The sequence below is a fragment of the Bombina bombina genome, chromosome 9, assembly GCF_027579735.1.
Source record: "Bombina bombina isolate aBomBom1 chromosome 9, aBomBom1.pri, whole genome shotgun sequence".
Taxonomy (NCBI): Eukaryota; Metazoa; Chordata; class Amphibia; order Anura; family Bombinatoridae; genus Bombina; species Bombina bombina.
In genome coordinates, this window is record NC_069507.1 from 119,687,747 (window position 1) to 119,703,865 (window position 16,119).

Sequence of the window (16,119 nt, forward strand, 5' to 3'; positions counted from 1 at the left end):
GTACCAGACAGGTACTGGTATGGGTGCTGTCTGATGTTTTTTTGGGTTCGTGTCACCCTCGGGTGCTGATTATCCTGTTGAAAAAATATATATATAAATAAAAATATATATATAGAGAGAGGTTTTCTGTGTGTTCTCCTGTATGGGGAGGTACCTCAGTATCTGTGAAGGACCCGTGGGTTCTTGGTTCTCGCCTCATAGGGCTTTTTCCCTCTCTTGCATCCTCAGAATTACAGAATGTATTCTAGTTTCGTGTTGCTGTGGGTCAGAGTATTTTTCTTCCTTTGGGGAGTGATCCTTCTTTTTGGAAGGCTGCTGTGTCGGGGTCCTCTGACCCGAGCATGAGGTTCCTGTCATAATTCAGGATAGCCTGCCTGTTCCATCAGGTTTCTTCTTGGGGGGTTGGATATTTGCAGATCTTCCTTTTTCTTTCAAGGGTCTGTGACTCTTGTTCGGTCTTTACTAGCCTTTGGGCTGGGACCGTTTTCCATGGAAGGATAGCCGGGGTTCAGTCTGCTTTGGCAGTATGGTCCATTTGCTGGTATTATGTCTGTCCTCCCCATGACTGGGCCATCTCTCTATTGTCTGCGGCCAGGATGGAACTCTCTTTGAACAAGAGCTGTTGTCTAGATTTTTTCTGCACTTTTCAGTGGGAGGTGTCCCACGATGACTCAAGACAGCTTTGCTGCCTGGAGTTTGATTATTGCGAGTCTTGCGCACATTCTGTGCCCTCTTGGAGAGCTATTTGTTAGTGGCTAAGACAGTTCTCTGTCTCTGCGTGGCTATGCTTGCTTAGCTGGATGGGTTTTGACTTTTCTAGGTTACAAGGGGAAACTCGCGGTTCTTTGGATCACCATGGTTGGCATGGTGTGTTGTCAGGGTATGTGGGTGACTTCTGGTCATCCTAGTGATGTTTTTCTCCTGACTGGGGACCTATCTTCTGGTCCTTATCCTCTTATGGAATTTGTTTTCCTGGACTGTGGTCCTGTGGCAACATTCCGGGTTGCTCTAAGTGGGATTGGATCCTTTGATATATCTTAGGGTCTTCTATCTCCCTCTCGGGGGTTGATAGGGTTTTGGACAGTTTTGGTTTAACAGAACCTGCGTTGGATGGTTCTTCGGATCACTTATGGGTTCCTCTTTTTTCCCTCTTTTTTCCCTCTCGGGAGTTGATAGAGGTTTTTTTTTGTTTCTAGGTCAGAAATGTTTTCTGTTGGAGTTGAGTGCCGTAGGGTTGTCTCCTTGGAAGCCTTTGTGCTCAGCTGCCTCTGAGTCTCAGAAGTCTCTAGCAAGGCTTTACAGGTTACGTAACTGATGAGTGGTTACCCGGGCTCCGGTTTTTCCCTTGTCGTATGTAGTTTTTTGAGGGGTGTCGAGTAATTTCAGGCTGTGGTGCCTTTCGAAGGAGCCGCCTTTTTTGTACCCACCCTTTGTTTGCATTCAGTGTCCTTTAGCTTGGGTATTGTTTTCCCAAAAGTAATGAATGCAGCTGTGGACTCTTTCCATTTATAAAGAAAAACTTAAATTATGCTTACCTGATAATTTTCAAATGGAAAGAGTCCACAGCTCCCCGTCCGTATTTTTTTAACTGAGGGGCGTCTGTTATTTTTGTTCTTCTGGCACCTTTTTCACCCTAATATTTCTTCTACTGTTCCTTGTTCCCTCGGCAGAATGACTGGGGGATGAGGGAAGTGGGGGAGGTATTTAAACCTTTGGCTGGGGTGTCTTTTGGCCAGGTTCTGAATTCCCAAAAGTAATGAATGCAGCTGTGGACTCTTTCCATCTGAAGAAAAGAAAATTATCAGGTAAGCATAATTTAAGTTTTGATTTCAAAAATTTAAGCCAGACATAAAATGATGAATGAACAATTTATTTAATATTCAAGCGTATAATAAAGATGATGATATATTTTAAATGACCAAATATTGATAAATAATAAATAAACTTACTAAGTATTCTTAGATTACATTCATAATATTTTTCACTGAATGTTATGCAATGTCTATATAATGCATACATAGTTTAAAATAAAGATTGTTATGGAAATATCGAATATAAACATGGGAAATATGATAGGCTAAAATAAATAAGTACACTACATCTACTCTTTCAATCACAATTACCAATCTGCACTATTTAATAAATAGAAAAACATCCCATTATCAGAATCCCAAGTGATACTGACTGACCATATGCCAGCCGGCAAAAATACTCCTTGCGTCATTTCTAATGTTGACACTTTAACAACACATTTATTTGATGAGTTGAGTTTGATGATCTGTTAAAAACAAATCCAATTTCAATCCTACAAACACATTCAACCAATACATAGAATTATATCAAAATCTAGTATTAGATGATTTGGAAAAATTGTCCAAATCCAAAGCCAAAAAAAAAAATATTATATGGGCCTTGGAGGAAAAAGAGCTCTCATGAGCTTACAGAACAACCATAATATTATAATTTGAGATGTGGACACGGGTGATGGAATTTTTATACAGGATATACAAGATTATTTAAAAGAAGCTGAGAGAATTTTAGAAGACAAAAATTACCTAGTTACCTGTCCTTATCTAGTTTTACAGGCAGATCCTACCTCTAGTTACCTTCTTTCGTACTCAATATTGATAGAGAAGGGCACTAATTCGGGTATTCTGAACAAAAGTGAAAAGGAATTATTTAAAACATCTAATCCCACTATAGCACATTATTATCATATGCCCAAGATTCATAAATACATTCAGTATCCAGCGGGCCACTAAATCATCGCGGGCATCTGCAATTTAACATACAACTTATCTTACTATATAGATCAGTTCTTACAAAAATGTGTCATTACTCTTCCATCTTATATTAGAGATAGCAGCCACTTATTACAATCAATTAATCAGATTCTCATTCCGAATAAAGAATTATTATGAATTACATGTGATGTAAGCTCTTTATACTCTAACATTACTCACAAATTAGGCATTCTGGCCATTTCTCACTTTTTAGAACAAGATTTATTTTTTCCAAACTCACAAAGATTGCTTATCTTAGAAAGCATCAATTTTATTTTGAAACACAATTATTTTATTTTTCAAGATAGGTTTTATCTTCAGGTGAAGGGTACGGCCATGGGGACCAGGTTTGCCCCTAGCTTTGCGAATCTCTTCATGGGATATTTTGAAGAGAAATACATCTACCAAAGCTTATTTGGGATGAACCTGGTCTTCTATGGCCACTCACTACATTGACGACTTGATTTTTATTTGGGATGGGGACAGTTCATCAGCAAATTAATTTATTTTTCATCTTAATCAGAATAACATGGGGTTAGTTTTACAGCTAATATACAAACTGAATCAATAGAATATTTAGATCTTGTTCTCAGTTGGGGTACCAATAACTGCATCAAATCCAAAACCTTCTTCAAGGAGGTTGCTATTAATAATTTTCTAGAATATCGAAGCAATCATCATAGAAGTTGGATCAAAAATATACCTTACAGCCAATTCAGGAGGATTAGAAGAAATTGTACTGAAACGGAAACCTTTTTAGAGCAGAGTCAAGTTTTATATCACAGATTTTTGGACAAGGGCTATCCAATATGCTTACTGGACCAAGCACTAACAAAATCCAAAAACTTAGATAGAACTACCATACGTCAGGCTAGATCAACCAAATTGCAAACAACTGATAGTGGGAACGACATAATGTTCATTACACAATACAATAGTGACCATCAGGAAATACAAAATATACTCAACAAATATTGGTACATCATTCAGAGAGAGCCTGTTCTCAAGAACATTGTAAATGATAAACCAAGGAGAGCACCAACCTTAAGAAACAAGTTGGCTCCCAATAAGAGAGTAAAACAGGTGAACTTTAAAACATAGAATCCCAAATCTAAATCTGTCATTTTTGGTCTAAAGGGAGTATATAGATGTGGAAAAAAATGGGTGTAATTCATGCAAATATATTAGATCAGGACAAAAAAGATTTTTCATCAAATATCACAGGTGAAAGTTTTCCTATTTTGGGCTTTTTTAATTGTGACTCGAGTTTTGTTGTATATCTTATAGAATGTTTGTGCGGCCTGTAATATGTAGGCTGCACCTCAAGAAAAATTAGAACAAGATGGGGAGAACATCATCGAAATTGCAAAAATTGCAATAAAAAAAAAATCAAACATAGTATTCCCAATCATTGTCTAACCAAACACAACAGTAATATTTCTATATACCGTTTTTTACCTATAGATTACATCCCTAAATCATCTGACTACAATAAATTGACTAGATTACGACAACGAGAAACTTTTTGGATATTTAAGTTAAAGACCCTTTATCCCCTAGGTCTCCATTCTAATCTAGAAATAGCAGCCGTCAACTGATTCTCTTTATTCAGCAGTTTTTGATTGAATACATTTTTTTTCCTTTTTCAGCTAATGGGTTGTGCCTTTCTAAATAATTTGTGAAGTAATGGGCCATTTATGTATTATCAAACATTAGTGGCAATACATATTCAGTCAGGTCTTTTGTCAATATTATTACAGTCAACAGATACACTGTTAGGTATACATCTTTTTTCTGTATACACTATGAGGCCTATTTAACAAAGGTCCGACAGTGCGGATCAGCTCCGACAGACCTCACTGAATGCGGAGAGCAATACGCTCTCCATATTCAGCATTGCACCAGCAGCTCTTGTGAGCTGCTGGTGCAATGCCACCCCATGCAGATTCGCGGCCAAACGGCCACCAACAGGGAGGTATCAATCAACCCGATTGTACTTGATCGGGTTGAATTGTGGCGATCTCTGTCCGCCTTCTCAGAGCAAGCGGACAGGTTATGGAGCAGCAGTCTTTAGACCGCTGCTCCATAACTTGTGTTTATGGCGAGTCTGAAGACTCGCCAGAAACACGGGGTGTCAAGCTCCATACGGAGCTTGATAGATATGCCCCTATGTCTAATTATCAGACAAACATACAGGTCAGGTTAGTAGAAAAGCGTTCTATTACACTGCAGGCCTAATCAGTCTAGGTTGTCAGCTATATGATTTTGGACAACTTGCGTCTATCATTCGTTAAATATTTTGGACTTTCTCCAAAACTTGTGCCAAATATATAAGGTTTTAGAAGTCACGATATCAAACATTTAATAGACAATCCAATTTTGGGTTGTCAACAAAGCACAATGACAAGGGAGATGATTAGAGTAAACACATACATATTTCTGCTTTGAGACATACACTGCATATGATTAGATTTACACATACGCACACAGTTTTTCCTGATACACTGAAATATTTCATGATATCAAACATACAACAGACAACTGGACTGTGGGATATCATTATGACACGACAAATAAAGGATACAGTTAGATTAGACACACAAACATTTCCACTCTAAGACACACACCTTTTAAACATCAAATTCCCACACACACATACATCTTTACTAAAATACACATATCATGAAAACACACACACACACACACACATATATATATATATATATATATATATATATATATATATATATATATATATATATATATATATATATATATATATATTTGAAGATGGACTGTCTATAATATATATATCTTTTAGATTATGGTAAAATCTAGAAGTCCTGAACTCAAATATTATCTTCCGGTTATGCCAGACGAGTGGCACTGTTATATGAGATAGGTCCATTTAGATGATTTATGTACTTATGTTTTTATTGCTTTTTAAATTCTGATTATGCAACCTTTTTGATGATTTTAAGAGAAAAAATGTGTATTCATATTTGGCAATTGTCACAATTGTACAGATTTTTATTGTATGCGAGCGCATAGGCTACTTTCAAAGGGTTAGTATTTGACACTATGTAACATATTCATTGAGATGACAATGCAAATGCCTATTGGTTCTCTCTCTGATATGACAACTTCCTGTTTTATCGCAACTTGTGTATTTAATTATGCTAATTAAGCGTGTTTGTATTCGTCTTTTTCTATTTGCCTGAAGAAACGACCCTTGAGCGGTCGAGAAACGCGTTGCAAAGAGACATTAAAAGTTTTGTTTTTAATATTTTGGGAAGTTGTTTTTATCTACAAATTTTTCTCAGTGTACACACATTCCATCAAGACTGGTAGAAAGTCTAGCAGCCTTGTTTGGCAGTAATACCTGTACTTAGACACCTACATCAGTCCTCAGCTAAGGATTAGCTGACAGTATACTAGCCACTGTAATAAGGGCTAGTCTGCGTTTCAACACCGGTCACAGTACAGTGCAACAAAATCTGGTGAGCGTTCATTCTCTTGTTTTCTGATAATTATAACCATATGTAATACACTATGAGGCACCCTCTTCTTCTTTCAACAGTTTTAGTTAGTTTTTTACACCGGGATCACAAGCGGAGCGGCCTCTCCATCACGTCTATAAAGAACAAAGACCACAGCGTCATCTGCAGATCATCCAGATCACTCACACCAGTGAATTATTATTTGGTTTTGGGACGTTTGAGTCTTATTCACGATCGTGGACTCCTATTGTTATTTATTTTTCAAGTATCATTAAAAAATATATTTTTCATTTATTATTTATTAATTAATATTTATTTTCCCTTTTCGTGCCATTATGGTTCGAATTGTAATATTATCATTTGATATTGTGTTATTTCATCTTTTATATTATTCAATATATATCCATTTAATTTTCTCTGTGTATCTATCACCCTGAATTCTTAATTCAACACAAGGTGCACCCCCAATAGGAATCCTTTTCAGGTTTCCATTTTTCTCCATTGATACAATAATATCAAAATGATAAAGACCAATTTTTATTGGCTAGTGACATCATGTGAATTGATGATCTCATCGAAGCCTTATCATTGACCGATCGGTGATGATTGACATCCACTTGAGCCAATCAATATCAAGTAAACAACTAATGAGCTCTTAGAGGTGGGTACAATATATCGTTAAACACCGGACCATTCGAGACGCTCGTCCCTCCGTCCCCTCTGAAGAAAAATATGATTTTTCAGTGACTTATTGTTGTGATACAGTACTATAATTCCGATATGGTATTGATAAAATAGCTCCGGAATTGACAGAGCTTAGTATTCAGTGCAGGTACCTTTTTTGTTAAAGATTGAATTCCTTTTGGGAATACACTGTATATTACAGATAATAGTGAACTGGCAAACTAGCAACTATCATATTTGCAACAATTTATATGTACTAATGACCACTCTTTTTTAGTAAATAACATCAAACTGATACAATGTATTTTTAAATTCAGGTTTGAGAAATGAGTGTGTTTTACAATGATGCATTGATACTGCATATTCTTCTTAAACTATGTAAATAAAATTTAAATTTTAGACATAAGCAGTCATATATAAGCTACACTTCTCAAGATTAATAGGTGTAAAAAACTTTCTACAGTCACTAGGTTGACTTCCTTAATAGAAGTATTTGCTATAGTTGGCTACACCCCTTAACATATATATATATATATATATATATATATATATATATATATATATATATATATATATATATATATATATATATATATATATATCGTGTGCAGGTTACAAAATATATTGTAGCCTGTTATTGTACCCTCCACAAATTTTGTATTTCAGTGAATGTAATTATCCTGCAGGAGTTTATCAGCAGCCTACCACAGGTATCGCTGGGACTGGTCCCTTAGCCTCCTCCTGTTGAATTAGTCTGCTACATGTGTCGTGGGGACTCGTCCCTTAGCCTCCTCCTGTTAGCTCGATGATGTACTCTTTGTAATATTCTCTGCTGTTGATGGCACAGTACTGGATGGGCTCTCTACTAGAAGCATTCTTCTGCAGCTGTAAGCACAGTAGAGAGGATGCATCTAATGTAAGTGAAGCTGTTTCATGCACTCACATAGCCCACTCTTCACTTATTTTATTCATTTAAGTTTGTATTTGCAAATGTACAGTATATATACAGGGCAATATGTATGTTTATAACTGTAACTTTGCAATTCTGTAGGATCTTTTTATGCTTTTTAACTAATGCTGTTTTATTTCTCTAAATGATTCTGTACTCCCTTTGTTCAATTGTACAAGGGAGTTCAACAGATTTGGTTCCAAAATTCAAGACTTCTGCTCTTTACAATTTCTGCAATTTAGGACAGCTAAGCCTCCTCCAAGTCACTGAATGGATTTGTCTGATAATCTTTCTCCTCTTTAATTTTTCTTGACACTGATTCTCTAACAGATCAGTCTAGTTAAAGGGATACTGAACCAAATTTTTTCTTTGTGATTCAGACAGAGCATGTAATTTTAAGCAACTTTCTAATTTACTCCTATTATCAATTTTTCTTTGTTCTCTTGCTATCTTTATTTGAAAAAGAAGGCATCTAAGCTTTTTTTTTGTTCAGGACTCTGGACTCTGACTTTTTATTGGTGGATGAATTTATCCACCAATCAGCAAGAACAACCCAGGTTGTTCATCAAAAATGGGCCGGCATCTAAACTTACATTCTTGCATTTCAAATAAAGATATCAAGAGAATGAAGAACATTTGATAATAGGAGTACATTAGAAAGTTGCTTAAAATGTCATGCTGTATCTGAATCACAAAAGAAAACATTTGGGTTCAGTGTCCCTTTAAGGAAGTTTTTCACATATTCACACAGACTGGCATATTTGTCTTCTCTAGGTAAGTTTTTTTTTTGATCAGCAATTATTCCTGATGCAGATATCATGTACTATCTACTACCAAGTAGATAGTAGTTACTACTCGGCTTGATATAGCCTAAAACAAGCTTATTACATGCATCAGAAGTACATAGCTAACCCTGCTACATATATGTTAATTTTTTTTCTTTCATGATTCAGATAGAACATATAATTTTAAACAACTTTCTAATTTACTTCTATTATATTTGTAAGAAGCCTATATGCAGCTTATTGGAAAGGTTTAGGCTGTTCCACATGCATAAACATAGAAGATTGGTCCAGCCACGTTCTTTATAAAGGGGCCTATATTCTTGCTTCATATCAGGTTTCAAAGTACAATATTACAAAAACGTTTCGGGCTTAATATGTCTAAAGACTAATTGTAAGCCTGAAATGTTGTGACAATCTTGTACTTTGGACCCTGATATGAAGCAAGAATAAAGGTCCCTTTGGAGAATAATTTCTAAGGTAGACATGAGAATCACCACTTAGCCATATGATTTGTATTCTTTTTGAGGATAGTTCCTTTAAGGAACACTATGGCTAAATATTTTTTTTTTCTCCTTAGAAGGACCTTGTTTTTCTACAAGTGGGTTCTCTGTTTTCAACAGCTTTTACATAGCTGAGGTAATTGCAGTCTATTCCCTTTGTTATAAATATCTGATTTAATTTTTGAATTTTGGAATATTCTGTTGAAAATTTTCTAAATCTTTTCAGTCTTCTAAACTCATTAATTTCCAATTCTTATCTGTCAATGCCATTTTAACACTAAGTTATGACCTTTACAGTCCACCAAGTAGAGCTCTGTAGCTCATTTCATGGTCAGCAGACATGGTCTTTTTTTGTAGACTTTATTTGTTTTTGTTTTTTTGGGTAAGGATTCCTTTTCCTCCTTTTTAAAAAACTTTTTTGATTTTTCCAGAGCTGTTTGAAAGTCTAGTATTATTTGGACTAAGGCCAAACAACCTGGAAGCCTTCTTCCACTTACAAATAACTTGAACCTTCAATCCAGAATTTATGGTGGTACATGGTAGGTTAATTCCTTTCTCAAAAGCCTAGTTGCAGTATGTTCAGGATTTCTAATCATAATTCCATTGACTTGGAACCTAGGAGGTGATAGTGCTGGTTCCAGTTTTTGTAATAAGATCTACGTTTTTAATCCAATTTTTTCATGTCCCTATGAAACAGGGAACTTTATGGCCTATTTTGAAACTTTTTCATATTTTAAAAGTTCCTACTTTCAAGGTGGATTCTGCTGGGTCCATTTTACACTAGTTAATCAGGATTAATTAATATTCACTATTATTAATATTTGAAGGGTGCTTTCCTTCATATTCCTATCTCAAGGACCAACACCAGTAACTATTTTTGTCCTTTTAGACAAATCCTTTCTGATTGTGGTTCTTCCTTTGAAACATAATATAGCTCCCAGACTTTTTTGCATACGTTCTGTGAACTCCTTTGTATATTATAAAGCCACATGGTATTTCTTTGGTTCCACTTATGGAACCTATTTTGGTTCAGATTCCATGTTTTCCCTTTTAGCTGTATTCTTTTTTTTTTTTTTTTTTTAATATGTTTATAAACAACAGTGAAGACAGGTTATAACAGCATTCCTTCTCAAAATCAGGACATAAAGAATACAATACTCTTAAATAAAGCGGGGCTTTGAATGCCTCTATTAGGCATTAAGAAGATTTCCATCATCTATTATAAATTACACTGTTGGTGTTTTTTTCAAATTTAACACAGATATATAACACAGTGACAAATTATTCTTCATTAATTAATGCCATTGACGAATAAATGTCAGCAAGAAAAAAAAGAAATGACGTGAAAAAAGAAAAAGAAGAGAGAAAACCTAACACCCTAACATAAAAACCATGCCTAAACACCCCTAATCTGCCGCCCCCGACATCGCCGCCACCTACATTACGGTTATTAACCTCTAATCTGCCGCCATCGCCGCCACCTACATAATGTTATTAACCCCTAATCTGCTGCCCCTAACATCGCCGCCACCTACATTACAGTTATTAACCCCTAATCTGCCACCCCCAATGTCGCCGCCTCTATACTAAAGTTATTAACCCCTAAACCTCTGGCCTACAACATAACTAACACTAAATAAATATACTAACCCCTAAACCTAACCCTAACGTAATCCTAACCCTAAGCATAACCCTAACGTAACCCTAACCCTAACACCCCCTAACTTAAATATAATTAAATCAAATCTAAATACAACTTACAATTATTACCTAAATAATACTAAATACTTACCTATAAAATAAAACCTTAGCTAGCTACAATATAGCTAATAGTTATATTGTAGCTATTTTAGGTTTTATTTTATTTATTTTATTTTATTTTAACTAGGTAGACTACTTAGTAAATTGTTATTAACTATTTACTAGCTACCTAGCTAAAATAAATACAAACTTACCTGTAAAATAAAACCTAAGCTGCCTTACACTAAAACCTAACATTACAATAAAATAAAATACAATTATCTAAATTACAAAAATATAAACACTAAATTACGCAAAATAAAAAACGAAATTATCAAAAATAAAAACGAATTACTCCTAATCTTATAGCCCTATCAAAATAAAAAAGCCCCCCCCCAAAATAAAAAAAAACCTAGCCTATACTAAACTGCCAATGGCCCTTAAAAGGGCCTTTTGTGGGGCATTGCCCCAAAAGAAATAAGCACTTTTACCTGTAAAAAAAAAATACAAACAACCCCCCAACAGTAAAACCCACCACCCACACATCCAAACCCCCCAAATAAATAAATAAACATAAGCTAACCATCGCCCTGAAAAGGACATTTGGATGGGCATTGCCCTTAAAAGGGCATTTCGATCTTTTACATTGCCCAAACCCTAAGCTAAAAATAAAACCCACCCAATAAACCCTTAAAAAAACCTAACACTAACCCCCGACGAACCACTTACAGTTCTCAAAGACCGGACATCCATCCTCATCCAGGCGACAGAAGTCTTCATCCAAGTGGGCAGAAGTCCTCATCGAAGCTGGCAGAAGTCTTCATCCAAGTGGACAGAAGTCCTCATCGAAGCCGGCAGAAGTCTTCATCCAAGCAGGCAGAAGTCTTCATCCAGGCGGCATCTACTATCTTCATCCATCCGGCGCGGAGCGGGTCCCTCTTCAAGACATCCAGCGCGGAGCATCCTCTTCTTCCGATGGTCAACGTAGAATGAAGTTTCCCTTTAAGGTATGTCATCCAAGATGGCATCCCTTACATTCCGATTGGCTGATAGAATTCAGCCAATAGGAATTAAAGGCTAAAAAATCCTATTGGCTGTTGCAATCAGCCATAGGATTGAGCTTTCATCCTATTGGCTGATCCAATCAGCCAATAGAATACGAGCGCAATCCTATTGGCTGATTGGATCAGCCAATAGGATGAAAGCTCAATCCGGATAGATAAAGAGGGATGAAGATAGAAGATGCCGTCTGGATGAAGATAGAAGATGCCGTCTGGATGAAGACTTCTGCCGACTTCGATGAGGACTTCTTTTATTTTTGATAATTGCGTTTTTTATTTTGTGTAATTTCATGTTTATTTTTTTGGAATTTAGATAAATGTATTTGATTAATTTAATTTTTTGTTGTTGTAATGTTAGGTTTTAGTGTAAGGCAGGTTAGGTTTTAGTTTACAGGTAACTTTGTATTTATTTTAACTAGGTAGCTAGTAAATAGTTAATAACTATTTACTAACTAGTCTACCTAGTTAAAATAAATACAAACTTACTAATAAAACCTAAAATAGCTACAAGGTTACTCTTAGTTATATTGTAGCTAGCTTAGATTTTATTTTACAGGTAAGTATTTCGTTTTGAATAGGAATTATTTAGGTAATAATTGTAAGTTTTATTTAGATTTATTTTAATTATATTTGTTAGGGGGTGTTAGGGTTACGTTAGGGTTAGGTTTAGGGGTTAATAGGTTTATTATAGCGGCAGTGTGGGCGGACGGCAGATTAGGGGTTAATAATCTTTAAATAGTGTTTGCGATGCGGGAGGGTGGCGGTTTAGGGGTTAATAATTTTATTATAGTTGCAACGATGTTGGGAAGTGGGGGGATAGGGGTTAATACATTTTTGAAGTGGCGGCAATGTTCGGAGCGGCATATTAGGGGTTAATAATTGTATTTTAGTGTTTGCCATGCGGGAGGGCCTCAGTTTCAGGGTTAATAGGTAGTTTATGGGTGTTAGTGCACTTTGTGACAGTTTAGTTATGAGTTTCATGTTACAGCTTTGTATCATAAAACTCATAACTACTGACTTTAGATGGCGGTATGGATCTTCACAGCAAAACTTATAATACCGGCGCTATGGAAGTCCCATTGAAAAAGGACTTTTCTTAAAGTGCGGTACTGACGTTGCGTGACGGCCGAAAAGGTGTGCGGTGCAGCTATTCTGACAAGACTTGTAATAGCGGTGTTAGGGAAAAAGCATCATTATGAAGCATAACAATGCTTTTTCACTCATAACGCAAAACTCATAATCTAGCTGTGTGTTATTAATAACCTATAAATCATAGAAATGGAGCGTATTCCTGTACGAAAACATGTGGTTATAGATTCCAATTTCCCCAAGTCCCAAGTTATAAGTTGCATATATTTTCGCGAAGAAACAAAATGTCGAAGTTATAGATAAGCAAAGAAATGTTTCTTATTTAGGCCGAATTCTAAAGTAAGATCTGTATAGGTTTTAATAGTTTTTGTCTGAAAGTCAAATTACTGAGTTATATTTTAAAGTCCTTTTTGAGCCCAAATTTTAAAGATATAATAGGAGGACCCAGGTATAAAGTCTGTATTACCTCTAATTGGAAGGTGTTTTGATATTGTATTGTCTATCTGCAGTATTCCACATATTTCATTCCAGGTCAAAATTATAGTTAGAAAAGTATATTTAGGGATTCTATCTTTATAAGATGGCAAATTATTTTGGTGTAGCTGTATTCTTAACAACCGTTTTCTGTTGTTCTTTGCAGGCCTGGTAGGAGAATCAATTTTCAAAAAACTTTTTTTTCTTTAATTAATTTTTTTATTTCTGAGAATCTTTGTAGAGTAGACTGTACCACACAACTTTCTCTTATGGATAAATGCAAACAGCTTGTTCTTTGTTCCATTTTTGTTTTATGTATGGAAGTTTTGGGTGATATTTTTCATCATGCAAGGAATTGCAAGTGCAAGGAATTGCTTTCCTCAGGAGGCAAGGTTACCATTTATTATTACTTTGTGCAATCTTCTTTCTTCTCAGACTTTTTTTTTCTCAACTGAGATACTTGTCTCTGTTATTCAAGTCAGTCAAGGTCACTTCTGTGGCAGAGTGGATCCTCTAGTTTCCTTATAGTTGACGTCACTTGAATTTGACTTTCTGTATGCTTGACTGAGTTCTGTACGATTTTACATTTCACATCCTAGGAATTCATTTTGTGTCTTTCCCTTTTTTTATGAGGCTTCTGTTATGTAGATTGAACAGCAGCAACTTGCTCTTCTTTACTCCCTTTTATTTTGGGATAATTTTGCACAGGAGAGTTCTACAGTCTTAGTGGCTGGTAAATAGGTGCTTGCCAGCCTTAAATTTTGCCCCACCCATTTACTTGTGATTTTCACAATTTGGATATTAGATCCCAGGACTAATGGCTTGTGGACTCTCACTACCTTATGAAAGAAAATGGGATACGAGAGAGGTGAGTGGGAATAAAAAAAAACGGCACTGAAAAGTGCCTTTCCATTGCGGTCAATGGGAACTGTGTGTTCTCAGTAAATATATATGTATACATATATTTATATATTATATACATATATATTTATGTGTTAATATGTGTATATACACATATTACCAGATAAACATATAAGCATATACATATATATATATATATATATATATATATATATATATATATATATATATATATATATATATATATATATATATATATATATATATCTATACTTGCTGCCATTGCTGCACAACTTACCCCCATTGCTGGCGCAGAAGTTCTGAACGAGGCTCCCTTAGGAGCCTATGGAAGCGTGCTCTTGTGAGTGCAATGCTTCCTAGCAATGCGAACGTGAGCTCATGTTCACATTGCGGATATCTTGTAACATTATTGTGCACTGGTGTTATAAAGTGGAGCGCTAATATCGCTTTCATGAAAGCTATATATAGCTCTCCACTTGTAATCTAGCCCTGAATCAGCAATAGAGTAAGGGATACAGAAAGAGATAGAGCAACATGAAGTGATAGAAGTTTCTACAAAACATGTATGGCAAAGCAATGTGAGGGAACAGGTCATTCAGGGAATCAGGGACTTCACTAAATACTTGTTGATAAATAAAAGCAGTGCTTTTAGCCAAGTATTTAGTTTTTTTCATGAGAAATCTAAAGAAATTGTTTCAGTATTTCAAATAGTTGTATTTGTTAATCTACTGAATACAGTTTTGCTAATCAGTACCCGCTAAGAAAATGTATAAATGTTCTAAAAAGTTATGAAAGATTTTAATATCTGTAATTGAGATGTTATTTTACATATGTTCATACTTTATGTGCATTACCTTAAATAAGTTTCACTTGTTTTTACTTTTAGGTCTGGGATTTGCACTTTGTTATAGTCCTGCTATTGCAATGGTAGGAAAATACTTTGACAAAAGAAAAGCCTTGGCATATGGGATTGCCATGTCTGGGAGTGGAATTGGCACCTTTATTTTAGCACCTGTTGTTCAGATGCTTATTGAACAGTATTCCTGGCAAGGAGCATTGCTTATACTTGGTGGATTTGTTTCAAATCTTTGTGTCTGTGGTGCACTAATGAGGCCGATAAACGTTCAGGAGGATTTCACTCAGTACCAACTAAATCAAGATCAGATACACGACGAATCAAAGAACAACAGTACACATTTAATGGAATGCTCACCAATAAGCCAAGAATGTACTTCTAAAAGTCTTTGCTTCTGCTCAAAGCAGGAATACAGCTTTATACTGAAGCCAAATTTCATAATACTTGCAGTATCCTTTCTGTTTCTAGCCTATGGATGTAGTCCTCCATTTGTCTACCTTGTGCCTTATGCTTTAAGTGTTGGTGTTACTCATCAGGAGGCTGCTTTCCTAATGTCCATCCTTGGAGTAATAGACATTATTGGCAACATCACCTTCGGATGGCTAACAGACACAAGGTAATTCAACTAAGCACTTTTTGCAATGTTACAATCTTTAAAGTTTAGTACATGGGTTGCAGCTTAGTAAACTAAAATAAGAGTTTTAAACATGACTACTGGCAGCCACAATTAAATTAAACTAGTCAGACATTTTTTTTTTTTAAACTTCTTTTTATTGAGAAGAGTTCAGGTATACAACATACAAATAGTTTAGTGCT

General features: G+C 35.5%; 1 protein-coding gene across 1 annotated transcript in view; it reads left to right on the forward strand.

The window, feature by feature from the left end:
* SLC16A12 (solute carrier family 16 member 12) overlaps positions 1 to 16,119 on the forward strand; it is a 299,411-nt gene that overhangs the window by 114,045 nt on the left and 169,247 nt on the right. The window contains exon 4 of the mRNA XM_053692921.1: positions 15,334 to 15,919. Within this exon, the coding sequence (XP_053548896.1) occupies positions 15,334 to 15,919 (586 nt within the window). The remainder of the gene's footprint in view (positions 1 to 15,333; positions 15,920 to 16,119) is intronic.